Source organism: Trematomus bernacchii, unplaced genomic scaffold, assembly GCF_902827165.1.
Source record: "Trematomus bernacchii unplaced genomic scaffold, fTreBer1.1, whole genome shotgun sequence".
Classification (NCBI taxonomy): domain Eukaryota; kingdom Metazoa; phylum Chordata; class Actinopteri; order Perciformes; family Nototheniidae; genus Trematomus; species Trematomus bernacchii.
In genome coordinates, this window is record NW_022987698.1 from 800,352 (window position 1) to 817,809 (window position 17,458).

Sequence of the window (17,458 nt, forward strand, 5' to 3'; positions counted from 1 at the left end):
ATATTTCTCTCCATTCTTCCTTCTGCCAACGGTGTCGCAGTTTCTCGTCTCTCCCGTTTGTGTGCTTAGTGCGTACGCATGGGATAGAGTTTGCGTGGAGGACAGCACATTTTCCCGTCAAGTTAGTATTTTATAAATCGCAAACATTGCGTAGAAACTGGCGTACGCCATTTTTTGAGCGTATATCCCTTTATAAATGAGGCCCCTGGTCTTTTCTGGTCTTTGCGGTGTGATTATTTGATATTTGTAAGACTCTTTCAAGAACAAATACAATTTTCCAAAGCATTTTGTCTGAGAGTTGGTTTTCTTTTCCACTTTAAGTAAAAGTGGATTATTCTAGTTTTATAATTGTATTGTACAGTAAGCTCACACATACACACTAAAGTCACAACACATGTCATTGTTCAACTTCTATGTGAAACAGATTTTCTTGTTTCAATTTGAGAGACTGGCAAAGCAAGGATAATTAAGATGAATTATTATTTGTTTGACTACATGGCAGAGCACATTAAGTGTGAAACTATTTCTGCCAAAATCTAACTGATTTAACTGTGAGCACAAATTCAGAATTGATTCCTTTGGGTGGATATTTATTGAGATGTACCGGTTGTCTATTCATATTATTTTAAGGAGTCCTAGAGGCCTACTAGTCAAAAGGATACATTTATAAAGGGATATACGCTCAAAAAATGGCGTACGCCAGTTTCTACGCAATGTTTGCAATTTATTTATTTATTTTGGTGACGATCCGACCTCCATGCTGCTACTCTGGTTCAAACTGCATCCACCAAACAATATGATTTATCTCGACCTCCCCAAAATAACCAAAATCTGACACGGTGTGAGAGATGTCTTTTTTAGCTGTTCTGTCGTCATTTCCTGCGATCTTCTTCATGCAGTCAGTCAAAATGAATGAATGAATGGGCGTTTATTTGACTATTTATAGAGAGGCGAAGTCCCTCCCCTTCCGGTTGAGCTCCATGGGACCTTATTTCGGAAAAGTTATGCATTGAAGTCAATGGAGAGAGAAAGATTATCTTTCGATCCCGTTCGAATTGTGCCACGAATTACACATATGATGTTTGTCAATTTAAAAGATAATTTTACAAGTCAAAAAAATAAAAATGTGTCGTAAAACTGTGAAGTAACACTTTTTTTGTGTGAAACCGCTCAATGAACTACATCTCCCATCTCGCACCACACACCAAGACGGCCGTCACGTTGGCACATTTCACTTCTTTCTTTCAGAATGAGGCGAAAAGTATTAAAAGAGGTGAAAATCACTACAAGTCTGGGCATGTTGAGAGCTGTACATACACACAAGGGGAGTTAGTCGGTTCCGTAAGAGCCAGCATGCGGGACCGGGATTCTGGGATTTGTAGTCTTTCTAGTTGCGTATTTTTCATAGTCTTATATTTCAACAGTTTTACGACAAACTGTGACTTTTTTGACATGGAAATTATTATTTAAGATTGACAAACATCATATGTGTAATTCGTGGCACAATTCAAACGGGATCGAAAGATAATCTTTCTCTCTCTATTGACTTCAATACAAACTTTTTTCCGAAATAAGGTCCCATGAGTCCCACCGGAAGGGGAGGGACTTCGCCTCTCTATAGGCAAATATGGGCGTTACGTGAAGCCCGCAAAAGCTGCGCCGCATTTCGAGTCGATTGTGATTTATAAAGGGAAACAGGCGTAGGAAGTGTCGTACGCACTTCCCTCGCCGGTACGCAATGTTTTGTGAATCGGAAAATGTCGGAACATTTCTGTACCTATTTTTTTGCTTTGTACTATGTAAGCATCCTTCCCACGTGAATCCTACGCAAGGCGTTATAAATGAGGCCCCAGGACTTTTTATGTTCAGTATAAACTTTACAATTGTGAGAGAAGAGAAAGGAGAAAAAATACTGCTGTTTTGTTTATTAATTTACTCACAAATAAATACAATTCTGTACAGTGTATTCATGTTGCAGATAAACATGACATTTTAGGAACTCAGATCTTTTGAGCTGCTGAGAGTCGTGTAGTCTGAGTGTCTCTGGGGGGAAGTCAGATTCATGTAGCCCATCTCTGCTGATCGAGTCCCACAGACAAAACCGAGAGGGGGGGAAGTCACGTGTCTCTGCTTGTTCTGAGTACAGTCCGAACAGCCCTGAATATCAGACGTCTCAGGCATCATCACACTAGGGACACAATCAAAGTTCATAGACATGTAATGGTGTGTTTCTAAGCAGGCAACAGGTTGCGCTAAGATTCTGAATCAGACTCACCTTGACGCTTGCAAAGGGATGGATTTTAAAACGTGCCTGAGATTAGATGTGTTTTTAAGTTCCTAATAAAACAAAACAAAAAGTATGTGAGATTAATAGTTTATCATTCCAAAATAATTGTGTCTTTCTTTATAAGACTTAGCAAAGGTAAATCTTTTTTTTTTAGAATCAAAAATCTTAGCAGTCATTGTATGGATAAATAAAGTATGGTTAACATCATTTAAAATTAAGATTTCATATGAGATTAACAGTGATTAAACACGTTGTGCTAACTTTCTAAATATGAATGTGTGCACCTGAGGCTGACAAAGGGCAGCTGAGCCTGATAACCTGAGGCTTTGGTAGGTCTGAACAGATTAAATATCTCATAAACTAAGGAACTGAATGGATATTTTGTACAGAGAGTCATGGTTCACTTCCCAGAGGACGACTTCAGTGTCCTATGTCTGCAAACACACAGCCTTTCAGATGAGCATGCATAGCTACAAATGTATGGTCGTGTCCCTTGTTAGAAAGCTGATCTAAAGTAGCCTAACGATGGCAAAACTATAACAAAACAGCAGCAACTAGTGTGTGTGTAAAAAAGGAGGTGACTTAACTGTGCCTGTTACCTCAGCAAAGTGCAAGCTGCGTTCCAGGACAGCTAGCTGATTGGTCATGTGGAGTATCCTGTTTCCTAGTTTCTTGTTTTCCATCTCTAAGAAATCCACCCTTAAGATCAACACACAAATGTTTTCAATGGCTAAATATGAAATCATCCTATCAACTGGTGTCTGTTTCATGTGCTGACTGTGTAAGGCCAGTACCTGCATGTGGACAAAGAAGCTGTTAGATAACTGTCTTTCTTTTTGTGCTCCTCCTCATTCAGCTGTTGTAAAAGCCTTCTCCTCTCCACCAGCAATTTCTCATTCTCCACAGTAATGCGTGTGATGAACTCCTTTTCCTGGAAAACAAAAAAACAACATAATTTCCTTCTCACGGATTAAAAAAAGTCTATAGAGAATTTAGTTCTCCCCTGTGGACCTTCACCACATATATAATAATTTACACACTTTATGACAGGCTGTTGCCATGGTCACTAAATCAATAATACATGCTGTATCTACAGAAGAAAAAAAATAAGTAATCCTTTTTCCAGAGCAAACACTCCTATACCAACAAAGGTATGAATAAATATTGTATATATATTTAAAAAACAAACAAATGGTGATACATTTCAGAAAGATAAAGAGACATTCATTCATTCATAAGCAGCTTCATAATGTATGACTTATATCTGGCTGTGTCACCTCAAACATCCTATTTTCTTTTCTTTTTTAAAGAAGGACAAAGAGGCGGATTTACCTTTGCTACTGAATGGGAACACAAGAACAGCTCTCGCTCCAGACTTTTTATCTTCTCGTCACGCCACATGGTTTCATGATCACATGTCTGCTTGGCCTGACACAGTCTCACCTTGTGCTTTTCCTTCATTTCATGTTTTTTACTGTAAGAAAATAGACCAAATAACAGATTTACTAATATTATATTATATTGATTTAAATGTGTCATCCAAAAAAAGCCATACAACATATATTATTATCATTACTTGATATGTAATATATGATTGTACTATGAAGGGACATTGTTATATGTTGTCATTAATGTCAACGTTTTAAATGTACTATACAGGATGGAGAAAAAGTGTCTACTCTGTCTGTATATATATATATATATACAGACATAGTGGCTTGAATACAAAAATGACTTTAGAGATTATCATGAGATTTCGATTTTTTTTGTTTTTTTTCTGCCAGGTTTATATTTCGCTGTTGGCAACATCGTGAGGCTGTTACCTTCGCTCTTTATCAAGGCATTTCAGGGTGTCACAGATCTCCTTCTTGAGTGTCTCGCACTCATCTCGGCTGTCCAACAGAGCCTTTACTGCGTCTTGATAATCTAGAGACTCCTGCGATCCAAATTACAGACAACAGCAGTCAAATATACAGTTACAGTGCATGTTGAGCGTGATGCAACTACAGCAGAAACAATAATGGGAATGAATAGCTTTGTACTCTGTTAGTTTGTCACATGGGTAGCAAGAGTTATTTACGTCTTTTAGTACCTGTCGACAGTCGTATGATGAATGGGAGTTATGACACATACCTGTCGTGTCAAATCATCATATAGTCTTTTACTCTGATTGCACTGTTAAATTGTATTTTTAGTCTTGTATTTCAAACCTTTATTTATCCAGGTGTATCCCATTGAGATCATTGATCTCTTTTTCAAGGGAGACCTGCTAAACAGGTGTGTTTAACAGAGACATATGTTAAGGGTTTACATTTCAGGAGGGCAAAAGGAAGTGTAAAAAGGGGATATGCAAATGGTTAAGGACAAGGGGGTTTTATGGTTTAATGGTGGGGATGTTTAGATGATGCCTAAGGGAATTTAAGGGTGGGACCAGTTGGCTATTCTCTCTACTATTTAGGCTGGTGCCCCACGGGAACGCATACGGCAAAACGCATTGGATTAACGCAATCGCAATATACACCGGATAGTGTCTGTTCACACGAGACAGCTCAGTTTAGCTCCAACCACTGGAAAAAGGTGCAGTACATATGCCGAGCCTGTACGTGGCGCTGTAACTTCCTCCACAAAAGCAGCGAAGAAGCATGGTCGTCATGGTTGCGCTTCTGTTTATTCACCGTGGTGGGGGCCGAGGGAACCGGGCAGAGTTTTTCGCCGGTCAACGTGTGTTAAAAGTTTAAATCTTCCGGACAAAATTATAAAAGTGCCGGTCAAAGGTCTTCTTTGTTATTTATTAAGCTTTAAAACAAATGAATAACGACTCTATATAATGATCAAATACACAGAGCCTGTCTCTTTTTCCTCTCTTCTGACAGCGTCAGTGTCTGTCTCATGCAGCAGCTGATCCAGTAATGAGTGACCCGGCCGACAGTAAAAAATAAACATATTTATAACTAGTTTAGGTAGTTTGAGAGGTAATTAAAATAGCTAAGGGTGATGATCTGACTTGAAGTGTGTGCGTGTCTCCGTCCTGTCAGATTAGACTTCACTCGCGTTTATGTCCATATCGAGATAAAGATAAATAATCTGAATTCAGTGTGCAGTGTACTTTTGCGGGGGTGAGCAGCAGAGGTGGGGGGAGGCAGGGCTATTGCGTCATCATTATCACAAAATGATCGTATAGAGGCGATCACACGGAGCCGTTGGACCCCCCAGAGCGCTCCGTTCCCAGATCTATCCACCTTTGGACCCGTTATCGTTTGCGGGGTCCGTTTCTATCGTTTAGTTACGGCCTCGTGTGGCAAAAAGGGCTATACGCAAGAGAAATATGCGGATACAACCCGTTTTTGTCCTCGTGGGGCACCAGCCATAGTGTGACTGTAAGCTGTGTTCTGGGTGCAAAGCCATTTTATCCTCTGAGGATGAAGTGGCTCTGTTCCTACATTTGGAATCGATTTCACTTGTATATTGACTTTCTTTATTACTTTATTATATACAATAAAAGACAAACTGTGTCCATTTATCACTTTCTCTTAAGAATTTCCTCCACAATAACCACACATGCAGTTGACCTGATTAATTACACATTTTCCGGTAATTCAAATATAGAATAAATTACCTTAAGCAGTGTGTTTTCCTTGTTCTGCAGCTGTTGTTGTGTCTGTAGTTCTTTATCATCTTTCACCTGGCAGTCAGTGTTTTCAGAGTGCTGTGAATCTGCCTCTTTTGGCTTACCCAGTCTTCAAACACACACAGAAACTTTCTCGATGTTACTGCAACAATGAGAGTTTGCATGCACATACAGCACAGTATGTATCTATATATACATCTGCTGGATGGTGTGTGGAGTTAGAGTTCCCTACTTTTGCTCCTGAAGATGGTTTTCTTTGGTGCAGACGGTAGCAGTAAGGTTATCCAGTTCATTTTGAGATGTTTCCAGCTGCTGTTTGAGGGAAAGTATCTGAAAAGATAATAGAACGATTTTGACATTATATAATAGGAAACAAGCTATATTGTACCGTTACTGTGTACTCAATATCTCTTGTAAAAAATAATCTGTTTCTGAGTTATAATAATAATTGATATCACTCACTTCTGACTCCTTCTCCAAAAGGCATTTCGACTGGGTGCTGAGCTTATCTTGTAAATCTCTGCAGAACTCTTTGCTCTGATTTAATTTAGTTTCCTGGGACTGGAACCAGAACAAGATCAACATTCAGACATGTATCAACTCCAAATTCATTTAATGAAGTTATGTTTGGTAATACCAACATGTTTGACAATGTGTTTGACAAGAACAAGACTTGGTCAGTGACACAAGACTGTTCAGTAAATACAACATAACTTTGTAGAGGGACCCATGCATATGAACATTGACCAAACTGTGAGGAATCTTTTCTGTTTTGATTTGGGGATAGCAGTTAAGCAGGTGTAATCTTCTCATGTAATGCTCAAGGATTGATACAGTGAGACTTACTCCAGCCAACTCTTTAGCCTGGTTGATCTGAGGCTCCTGCAGGGCTGACTGCAGCAGCTTCACTTCTCTCTGCAGAAGCACCACCTGGGAAACACCACAGATCAATGTAGTTACCAAAAGTCTGTCTCATCACAGCCTCTACATTCAGAATGCAATTCACAAGTTTCGCAAATGGGGATTTCTACATTTCAAAACGATACAGACACCTAGGCTTCCAACAGGTAATATTTTGTAATGTCATCATAATCCATGTCTTGCTAACTTTACTGCAGTTTTTCTCAATATTTGCACACACATTGTTATACAAATGAGTAAACTAATTACTTTGCATTATTTAAAGTGTAGGACACTCAAGCATTTTACATTCCAAACAAAAGATCTGTAGCTGTTAAATACTGAATTACAGTTACTCAGAGTTAGAGACTGACTGTTTCGGTATCAGATGTAAAGGCCGGGGTTCTGTACAGTGAGACTTACTTTAGCTAACTCATCACTCTGGTTGACTTTCCCCTGCTGCTGCTGCTCCTCCTCGCTCTGCAGAGAAACCACCTGAGACATACACATATACAGGCTGCCTTACATTTTTTAAGACCTATTTATTTACTGATTATTTCTTGTAAATTGATCATTCAGCTTTGCAGTTCATTTATTCATTACATCAATGCACTGTTGAGGAACCTGCGATCTAAGTTTTTCATACATTACATACACCATAGTATGTATATGTTATGACAATAAACCTTTGAACCTTGAATCTTGAATACACGTGTCTTATCTTTATCTATACGAGTGGCACACATTAGTTTGACACTTAAAACAAAAACTATTAAAAAAACACAGAAAAATGAATATGTGTCTCAGACTGGATGTGTGGTTTGTAGAAAGTGTTCGATCTGCTGGTTTGAGTAAACAGGAAAGCTGTGTGTTGTATTGGTTGGTCGGGGAACATCTGAGCAACTGTCATTGATCTGTGTGTCTACAACATACACATCGAACACACACTGTGCTCAACAAACACAGGTCCCAGAATGAATGCTCTGTAAACATTATCAGTCCAATGCTTTGTTATTATGGCTTGTACGCTAGATTCCTGCCTAAAGCGCACCACACAAATGTGCAGGTGTTGTTACGATTGAGACTGCAACATTGCCAGAATCAAACTCGTACACATTTTACTGTGGAAAGGGCAACAGCATGCACTTTGTTCAGGCTAAATTGTAAACAGATTTGACAAAATACAGATCTCACACACTCTTTCTAGAAGTACGATTCATCCCGACTTTTAATATGGCCCACAAAAAGACTTACCTTAGCCGTCAATTAGAGTAAAGTGAACAAAACTTAAGTACAGTGTCTGCAGTGTATATGCTGCCAAAACTCGAAAATAACAATTATTGACCAAGGGTTACCTCCTTTTAATGTTTCTAGAAATAAACCGTAATCCAATCTTACCGTCTGCTGTAAAGAGTTTTTCTCAGCATCCAGAGTGCGTACCCGAGTCCTCAATGCTCTGATCTCAAGGTCCAGACGATCATTCAGCTCTTTGGCCTTTCGCAGTTCCACCATTTCTTTAAATGAAGTCAGATAATGAATCAGAATCAGAATAAGAATACCTTTATTAGTCCCAGAGAGGGGATTTTACATTGTTACAGCAGAAAAGAGCCAAAGAAAATAAGATAAGATAAGATTCCTTGAAAAAAACCACAGTTGGATATTTTTCTCCAAGTCATTTAGCAGGCACTTAAACCTCATTAACGCTGGTTTTAACAGCACTGACAAACAACTTATTTGGCTTTAGCTATGGGAACTTGTTGAAAAGGATCATGAGATCACACTGTGGTAACACCGATGTTTGATGTTGGACGAGGTTCACTCTGCGTAATGAGAATAACAGAAAGTGTGAGCAGGTGCATGAGCACAAATGAAAGTGAGAGCTGTTGTCCTGTCAGCACATGCACGCTTGGGAAAGAGGACTGTCTTAGTTTGTGTGCATGTGTCACTGCTAATGTGTGGTATACAATTCTATTCTCTTCTTTTTTTTCTCTGTAAGTTTGCAGAATTGCTCGGCAGGAGTCTTTCTCTCTCTGCCAGATAAAGCTCTATCTCTCCATCTCTTCTTCCTCTCTGATGTTTGTTTTCTAAGTACAAGGCTACAGTAGAAACCTACATCATTTTACAGCTTAAAGGTGGGGTATGTAATTTATTTCAGAAACACTTTTTGTTATATTCCATGGAATGCTCTTAACATCCCGATAGCAATGAATATATTAAATGCTTTGACAATAAATACTTGGTCGGGCCGCTCAATGGTCAGCTTCACACATGTAATGGTCAGGAGCGACAACAGGACCACAGTAGCATATATCAACAGGCAGGGCGGAGTCCGCTCCGCCGCTTTGTTGACCACAGCGGAGAAATTGTGGTTATGGGCTGCAGAGGTGGTGTTATCTCTGAGAGCCCTCTACATTCCGGGTCTGGAAAACAGGGGGGCCGACCTCATGTCGAGGGGCGGACCCCTGCCAGGCGAGTGGGCGCTTCACCCGGATGTGGTAAAGCGGATCTGGGCCCGCTCCTGAGAGGGACAGGCTAAGGCAGGGTGGATTGTCTGATAGTGTTATTCAGTCTATCCAGGCAGCTAGAGCGGGATCCACCACAGCCTGTTACAGGCCGAAGTGGTTGGGATTCCTGCGATGGTGTGAGGAGCGGAAAATAGAGCCCCTATCTATTTTGTCGCACTTACAGTTATTGGTGGACAGAGGGCTTGCTCCGCAGTGGGACTTGCTGCTGGTGCTCGAGGCTCTGGTCACAGAACCATTTGAGCCTCTAGAGCTCTCCTCCCTGAAAGCACTGTCGTGGAAGACAGCATTGCTACTTGCCTTAACATCAGCCAAAAGAGTGTCTGAGTTAACCGCTTTATCGGTGCACCCGAGTTATTTAATGATCCAGGGTGACCAGAGCGGGGCAACACTCAGACCGAACCCCTCCTTTGTGCCCAAGAGCCTAAGGAGTGCGTTCAGGTCGAGGGCTATTCAGTTGGGGGGTTTCTTCCCCCCCATAGTGGGGCGAGGGAGGCTAAATTACACCTCCTCTGCCCGGTGCGTGCGCTGGCATATTATGTGGAGCGCACGTCTGCCCTTAGACGCACTGAACAGCTGTTTGTGTGCTTCGGGGGTGGGGTAACTGGAAAAGCTCTGCCCAATAAACGCCTGGCAGGCTGGCTCTGCGAGTGCATTGCACATGCCTACGGACAGGCGGGGAGAGCCTTCCCCACGGGGGTCCGTGCACACTCTACACGAGCTATGGCTGTGTCAACAGCCTTATTTAACGGCGTGAGTGTGGAGGACATATGCACGGCGGCATCTTGAGCCGCGTTCACACCGGAGTACTTTTCACCATACTTTTCGCATTTAGTTCCGTTAGTACCCCTTATATCGCGTTCACACCAAAAAGAGCACTTAATCTCGGGAACTTTTACCCCCATTTTTAGTGCCTGCTGAGAGATGGTACTTTCCTGGGGGAAAAAAGTGCCCCAGTTCTGATTGGCTGGGCGAATTGCAAACCACGCCCTGTACAACTCTGAAATGTTTTGTAGAGCCGCCATTTTATTATCCTGCCATTAGCATTATTAGCATTCGCCCAGTGCACAAATGCAGAGAGACTAACTTATGGCAACACAAAATAAAACATGGGAGCGGTGGAGATGAGGAGGTGTCGGCGTTCTGGCGATTTACTCAGTAGAAGCTGCTGGGAGTCCCAGCAGCTTCTACTGAAGCCAGTCCCCAACTCCGGGGACTTCCGGCCGGGGACTCCGGGTGGCAGTATACGCCGTGAAGTTGTTTGCGGCCTGCCAGTAAACCCAAAGCAAAAGAAGACGAAGTGACGTCAGCGGCTCATTTGCGTAATCTTCCCTCAGGGAAAAGTACTCCGGTGTGAACGCGATCTGTACTAAATGCCCTGGGGTAATAAGTGCCGGGGCACTGAGTCACACATTGCCAATGCACACATTGGATTGAAAAAAGAATACTTGTCTAATTTCCTCTGTTAAAGGCTGGGTGATTGTGAGTATTCTAACATGTTGCACACTTTATAAACTTTTATACATGTTTTTTTTTATTTTAGGCTCTTTTTTTAAAATGATTTAACAAAAACACTGTGTGGAGTGTGCACATTCCCCCCCTTGTTCACGTGGGTTTCCCCCACAACCTAAAGATCTTGGCCCAGATGCATAAAACTTTAGTTTAGTAAAATAGAAACTATAAATGGTGCTTTCCTCTTATTCAGTTCATGCTGGACTAATCTCCATCCTGTGTGAGCTTTATACAAAAAGAATAACTCTGAGCTGTGTGGGGACTGTAGAACAGGTCCAGTCTCCCTTTTACACCCAACATGAGCTTAATCACATATGTAAATGACCTGGAAACACATTCAAATATATGTATATATTACACATTATAATAAAATAAAAAATAACAATTCTCACCATATTTCTTCAGTTTCTGTACTTCCTGTCTGAGTTGCTCTTCCTCCTGCTGGGCTGCCTGCAGCTCAGGCTCTAAAAAGCACAGACGATAGGATAAACACAAATCTTAAGATATTGTATGATGGTAAGAAATGTTATATGCAATATTTAGAGGAGTAACATGAACAATTGGGATGATTGTTCTCTACTTGATTTGGTTTGATTCATTTAGAATGTGCAATAATACAAAGAAATAATAATAACAATGAAATGAAACATGATAATTATTATACTATACAAACTTAAGCAGTGTCAAATTGATAAACAAAAATATTACTGACTTACAAATTATATATAAACAAATGAACTACCTATTTACACATCCGAAAAGGGGTGAGAAGAAGTTTACAGCAAAAACATAAAAACAACAATCAAACAAACACATAAATAAACAAACAAGTTGATGAAAGAGGTAATTGGTAATCAAGAAAATATAAAATAACAAACCAAATAAATAAATAAATATTTCAGCTTTCAACCTTGTTTTAATGATAAATAAAGAAATGTAGGAACTGTTACTGTGTTACCATAAAAAAATATCTCTTTAAAAATCACATAGTCTGCTTGCAAGTGGCTGATTAATCTCAAGTCAAGTCAACTTTATTGTCAATCTTCCAGTTTGTGTGTACAGACGTCTATGGTACAGACAGAGAGATTGAAATACCGTTTCCCACAATCCCGAATATAAAAACAAATGTATATAAAATATTTAAATATAATGTGCAAATATGTATATATACACACAGTCTAAGACACATTTTTACATGTGCACACATTATGACCTACATAAAAACACAACAATCAATATATACAAAATAACAGTCACTTCAATATTTTGAGAATGTACATTAGTGCAAGATTGTCCATAGAATGTGCAAAAAAATATATGAGTCACTCACCATAAGCTCTTTGGGTCAAATGAGCAGACTCCAGCTCATCAGTCAAGCGTCGGATCTCATTGTGGGCCATGGCCAGACGGCGGGACCCTTCCTCCAGGTCCCGCTCCAGACGGGAACACTCCCTCTCCAAACTGCCTGCCAAATGTCTGGCCTCAGCCTAAAGAAAGAGTGAGGGATGGCAACTTATTTAAATGACCAAGAGTTAAGTGATTGCTGTACAATGACGAGAACCGACAAACTAAAACAAGAATGTTCATACAGGCATGCAAGAACAGAAACAAGACCTTAAGAAATGCACCGGATCAAGATGCATCAGTGGTGTGGAATCTTGCATTTCTTCTGCCATGCAAAGTGCCCTAGTTTGAGCTGGAAACAGAGCTTAACAACGCTGGAAGAAAAAAAAAGGTTGCAGATAAAGTTGATGCTGTTTAACAGAAAACATGCAAAATACTCATACGCTAGCATGCATCTTGGAAGAACAAAATTAAGTCAGTTTGGCTGATGTTCCCTGATTTTTCTACTGACCCGAGTACATTTTTAGTGTTGGTTAGTACTGTATGGAAAGCACAAACATTACTTTAGATAAAAGGACCTACAGGAATAAAAGTATGTTTGCTCTGAGCAGCTTTGTGGAGTCCAAATAGTCTCTTCCATGGGCTCTGGCTGTGACGAGTTGCCACCTTGTGGAAAGACCAGAGCAGAGAAACATAGACTAAGTCCTATCCCCACGTACACACATTTGTTGGACACTATTTTCTTCACTTAAGAAGTTTCACACTTTCACCAGACATAGATGTGTGGTTTGTAGAACGTTTCCCATCTGCTGGTTTGAGTAAACAGGAAAACCATGTGGTCAACCACAGTATTGGTCGACCTGTGTGTCTACATCATACACATCGAACACACTGTGCCGATCTAAAACTGAATCAATGCTCTGTAAACCTTATCTGTCCATTGCTTTGTTAAGAACTGTTAGTGTACAACTGAAAATATCATCTAACCTGGTGTGCACTGGTGTTCAGTGGCTGGGTTCCGGTCCCCAGTGGGCTGGGTATGTTTCCATTACCCATCAGATTGCTTGGACCCTGGCTCGTCTCCAGTAAGGAGGCTCTCTCCACCAGGAGGTAGGCCACCTGCTCACTGGGGCTGCTGTGAATCAGCTCTGTGAGACCCTGCTGGTACAGCATTTTAGCCACCTCGCTAATCTGGGAATCTATCACAACAGAGAATGGTGACAGTGTAACATTTCTAAGGTATTAAGTTATTTCATTGTCATTTTCACAAACTGCAGTTGTTGTCCCTTGTTGCTAAACATGATAAAATAAAATATGAGTTTGAGTTTATGAGTCTCACAGCCTGAGGAAAGAAGCTGCTCTGTAGTCTGCTCTCCAGTCCTTTGTTAATATACATGCTTTGTTAGTATGTAAGTGCTTAGTTAGTATATAAGTGCTTTTTATTTAGTTTTTTGCTTTCTGTTTTTCATTTTATTGCTCGAAGTGGAGTCGAAAGAGATGAGTTTTCAGTCTGCACCGGAAGATGTGTAAGCTTTCTGCTGTCCTGATGTCAATGGACTTGCTAGTTTGCAATGTTTCCAGTCAGAATGCTTTTTGATTGCTCCTCTGTACAAGTTAACAAGAATTAGGAGGGGACTTTTGCCTTAATAAAGTTTGCTTGACAAATACACACATCTCTTAAACTTTTTCCACCTCGTTGGGGATGTTTGATCACCATGTGAGGTTGTTTGTAATGTGGATTCCCAGGAATTAATAACTGTTCTGTGCCTCAGCACAGCTTAATTGATGTAAACAAGGGTGTGCACTCAGCTCCCTTGCCTAAAATAAAGGCTTTTCCTTGGTTTTGCTTTATAAATTTGAAAATCTGGGCTCTTATCTCAATCCTGTCTTACCCCTATGTTCCTCCCTTGTGCCACATGCTCACTTCCCTAGGCATTGCTATACCCAATCAGTCCACTAGATGACCTCAGAGTCTTTCACCTGTCCCAGTCACCTGACTCTCATTCACTCTTGCTCACCTGTTTCTACTTTGCCTCATCAGCCCTTTATATATCTGTCCGGTTTGCTCTCATTCCCCTGCAGATTGTTCATTTTGAGTCATTGTGTTGCCTTCCAGACCCTGAACCCTGCAAGAATTCTGTTACCTGGAAACTGACTCTGAATATGTACCTTTCTGCCTGCACTATTTATCCCCTGCACAATTTCTGTTACCTTTGGACTCTTTTTTTCTTTTGACTGGACATTATACTCATGTCAGTACGTAGGCCTACTTTCACTTTATCAAAAAATCCCAGATATCTTCCTCTCTTTTATCTGAATTTGGGTCCTTTTTCTTGTTGCCTCATCGTCTCCCACCATGTTAGCCTGTCACGACAAATATGTATTTTTAAGTATATATTTCCCCAGAAATATTAGCTTTTTTATGGGACCACCTTCGACTGTCTCCCAAACAGTCAAACGACAAAGACAACAAAGCTGATGACACAGTCCAGAACCTGAAGATTGACATCTCAACAATTGCCAAACAAGATAGGTAAGTTAACATGGCTTGTGTTACTGAAAAAACGTGCAAATTATATTGTAAAGACATAAGTAGAAAGCCTTCACATGTATTATACCTGCAGTATAATTTAAAGGGGACCTATCATGCAAAATTCACTTTTGTACGTCTTTTATACATGAATATGTGTGTCAGGGAACTCACCAAGTGTCAGAAAACACAACCCTCTCTCTTTTCCTCCATACCCAAATCTCTAAAAACGGGGCTGCAACGGAGCTGATTATTATTTGAATTTTTCAGAAAAGGGGTGCTCCGCCTATACTGTATGGGCAACTCTCCACCTATCAGGGGAATGAGAGACAGCTCGAAAGCGCTGGAGACGCTGTAGTACATATGCCAGGCCTGTAAGTGGCGCTGTAGTCTGCCACAAAAGCAGAATCAGCCCTTGCAAAAACAGGCTGGAAAAGAGCAAATGGAGCGAAATGAGGCATGGCTAAAATGCATGATCTGTTTGGTATTTTGAAAAAAAAACTTCACAGACATGTTTTATATAGGTATGGCCCTACAATATATGTTTCAAATATAGCATGATAGGTCCACTTTAAGAATTTGAACTATTAGCCTTTTGGAAAATACCATACAACAAATTAGAAATACTATGTCATAGTGCAGATTGAAGGTTTGGAAGTTTGAATGTGGTCACTTACACTTTTATAATTTGAATATGTTTATTTATAGGTAAAACTGTCAAACCTTGAAGGGATACTAGGCGTTGCATCTGGTCCTTGAGGAGATCGTTTTCATCTTGTATCTCATGCACCAAAACATCTTTGTGATCTGTAAAGAATCGGATCTGCTCCAAGGACTTGCGTACCTTACAAACGGACCGAAGCAGAAGCAGAAATTCACAAAATCTTGCTCTTATTGGCAGTTTTGGATGTCACTAGTAAAGCAGCAGTGATTACATACCTCTGCCATCTCTGCTAAGTGCTGTGAGTGCTGCGTGTCCAGGTCCCATGTCACACTGTTCAGATGGCTTCTGGTGCGCTGGAGGGCACTCCACAGCAAACACAGCTGAGCCTCCTTTGAGGAGTCAGGAGCGAGTCCCTCCTCCTGTAACCATGTGGCGATCTGCTCCATTTCCTCCTAGAGATGGTTGACAGACAAACCACCTTGTGTCACACTAAGAAAAAGGCTGACTACTTGTAATGAACATTATGTCATTTAACTGTGTGGATAGGATCCATAACAAAATATGTTGTTTTTATTTAATCTTACCCTGTCACTTTTATTCACACTTAATATATAGAGGGCAATAATATGTTGGTTATTTACAACCTTGTGTGTTATTTTTTTCTGGGATTATTTTAAGATAAAAGGCTTGTCAAATACATCTTTATCAATAAAGGGCTCCCAAACTCTGAACTAGACTGAGATAACTGACACTTCTCTTGGCTGTTTGCACATTTTGGGGGAACAGCTGTTTCTCTATTTCTCTATTCGCTGGCATATGTGTTACTGCTGGAGTTTCTTTCTGTGGTAGTCTGAAACTGGGAAAAACTAAATGTGTGTGTTAACGTGTAAAGCACAATCATTATTTTAGTGCAACGCTTTGCAGCCACACTTTGAACCTATGTTATACAGTCTATGGGACTCTGAACTGAGAACTCACAATATATATATTTTGTTTAGTTAACATCCTAACGTTTGCAACGATTCAAACTGTATCAGGATGAGGATAAACATGTATTGCATGACGCACGAGATCTACAACATTACAATTGATTTAAGGGTTCAGGCATTCAAAAACTAAATAAACAACGAACACGCAAATATTCCGTGTAAACATCCTAGCTTGTAGAGCTGGAACAAGCTGGAGATATGTTTATAATCAACTTTGAAGTTTAACTTGGATAAAGGAAGAAACTGTACGTGGGCTCACTTAATTTCATCACCAGCTTTGTAGCGAAAAATATAATCAAAAGTGTTAACGGTCTGACGTTTTAGATGAAGTGTAGCGGTTAGGTAAACTAAACGAAGCAAATGTCAAATGTATTCGGTACCTGTGGTTGATCCATTTGTCCTGCGATGAAAAACAACTATCGGTCGTAGTTTACAGTCACATTTCAGCCTTAAATGTTTTTCGTTTTCCGGAAAAATCCGACCTCGACTCCGAACACCGAAAATCAACGGTACGTAGCAAACAGGATCGCACCCATTAAACTGCCCACATACTTTGGGGTTTCATTAACAGATAATTCTACTCAAAACCAGCGACAAAGAGAGGATGGCTAATGTGGGCTGAGGGAATATAAACAGTACAAATGATCTTTGCCTGTGGTTGCAGTAAGTGGTGGTTTAGCGAGATTCTGTTACTACTTGTAAGAACTCCCGGCTGTGATTGTGGGCTGTCCGATGGTCCTGGAAGGAGTCTTGTAGGAACCAGTGTAAATAGTTTTAAATCACCAGTAGTCCCACATCTCAGTAAAAACTATGCTTTTTTTAAGCACCCATGTCCTATTTAATGCTCTCCTTTTTCCGTTTTCTAAACTTGAGGTTGCTTACTTACTTTGCTTCTGAGTATTTCAACATATAGCTCAAACGTAACACCACTGCATTTAGAGGATTTTTTTTTGTTTTCTAGTAGCAGATTAAAAAAAGGTCAAATGGGTTAGAATCTGCCTTAACAACGTCAAATCATGACGTGACAAGAAGGGACCTTTTTTTAAATTATTATTCTGCTTTAAGTATGATTTATAATTTGT

The 17,458-nt window shown here is 40.3% G+C and overlaps 1 protein-coding gene across 1 annotated transcript; it reads right to left on the bottom strand.

Moving 5' to 3' along the window:
* Nucleotides 1–1,918: 1,918 nt before the first annotated feature.
* si:dkey-264d12.5 (coiled-coil domain-containing protein 30) lies at nt 1,919–17,044 on the bottom strand. The gene is given in 20 exon segments (XM_034139094.1): nt 1,919–2,188; nt 2,276–2,337; nt 2,875–2,986; nt 3,082–3,218; nt 3,620–3,761; nt 4,111–4,223; nt 5,904–6,024; nt 6,148–6,245; nt 6,378–6,476; nt 6,762–6,845; nt 7,239–7,310; nt 8,214–8,329; nt 11,242–11,313; nt 12,180–12,336; nt 12,464–12,535; nt 12,776–12,859; nt 13,181–13,392; nt 15,447–15,567; nt 15,663–15,839; nt 16,757–17,044. Coding segments are annotated over 20 exon segments (2,262 nt in total). The 5' UTR covers nt 16,772–17,044; the 3' UTR covers nt 1,919–1,992.
* Between the last annotated feature and the right edge of the window lie 414 nt (nt 17,045–17,458).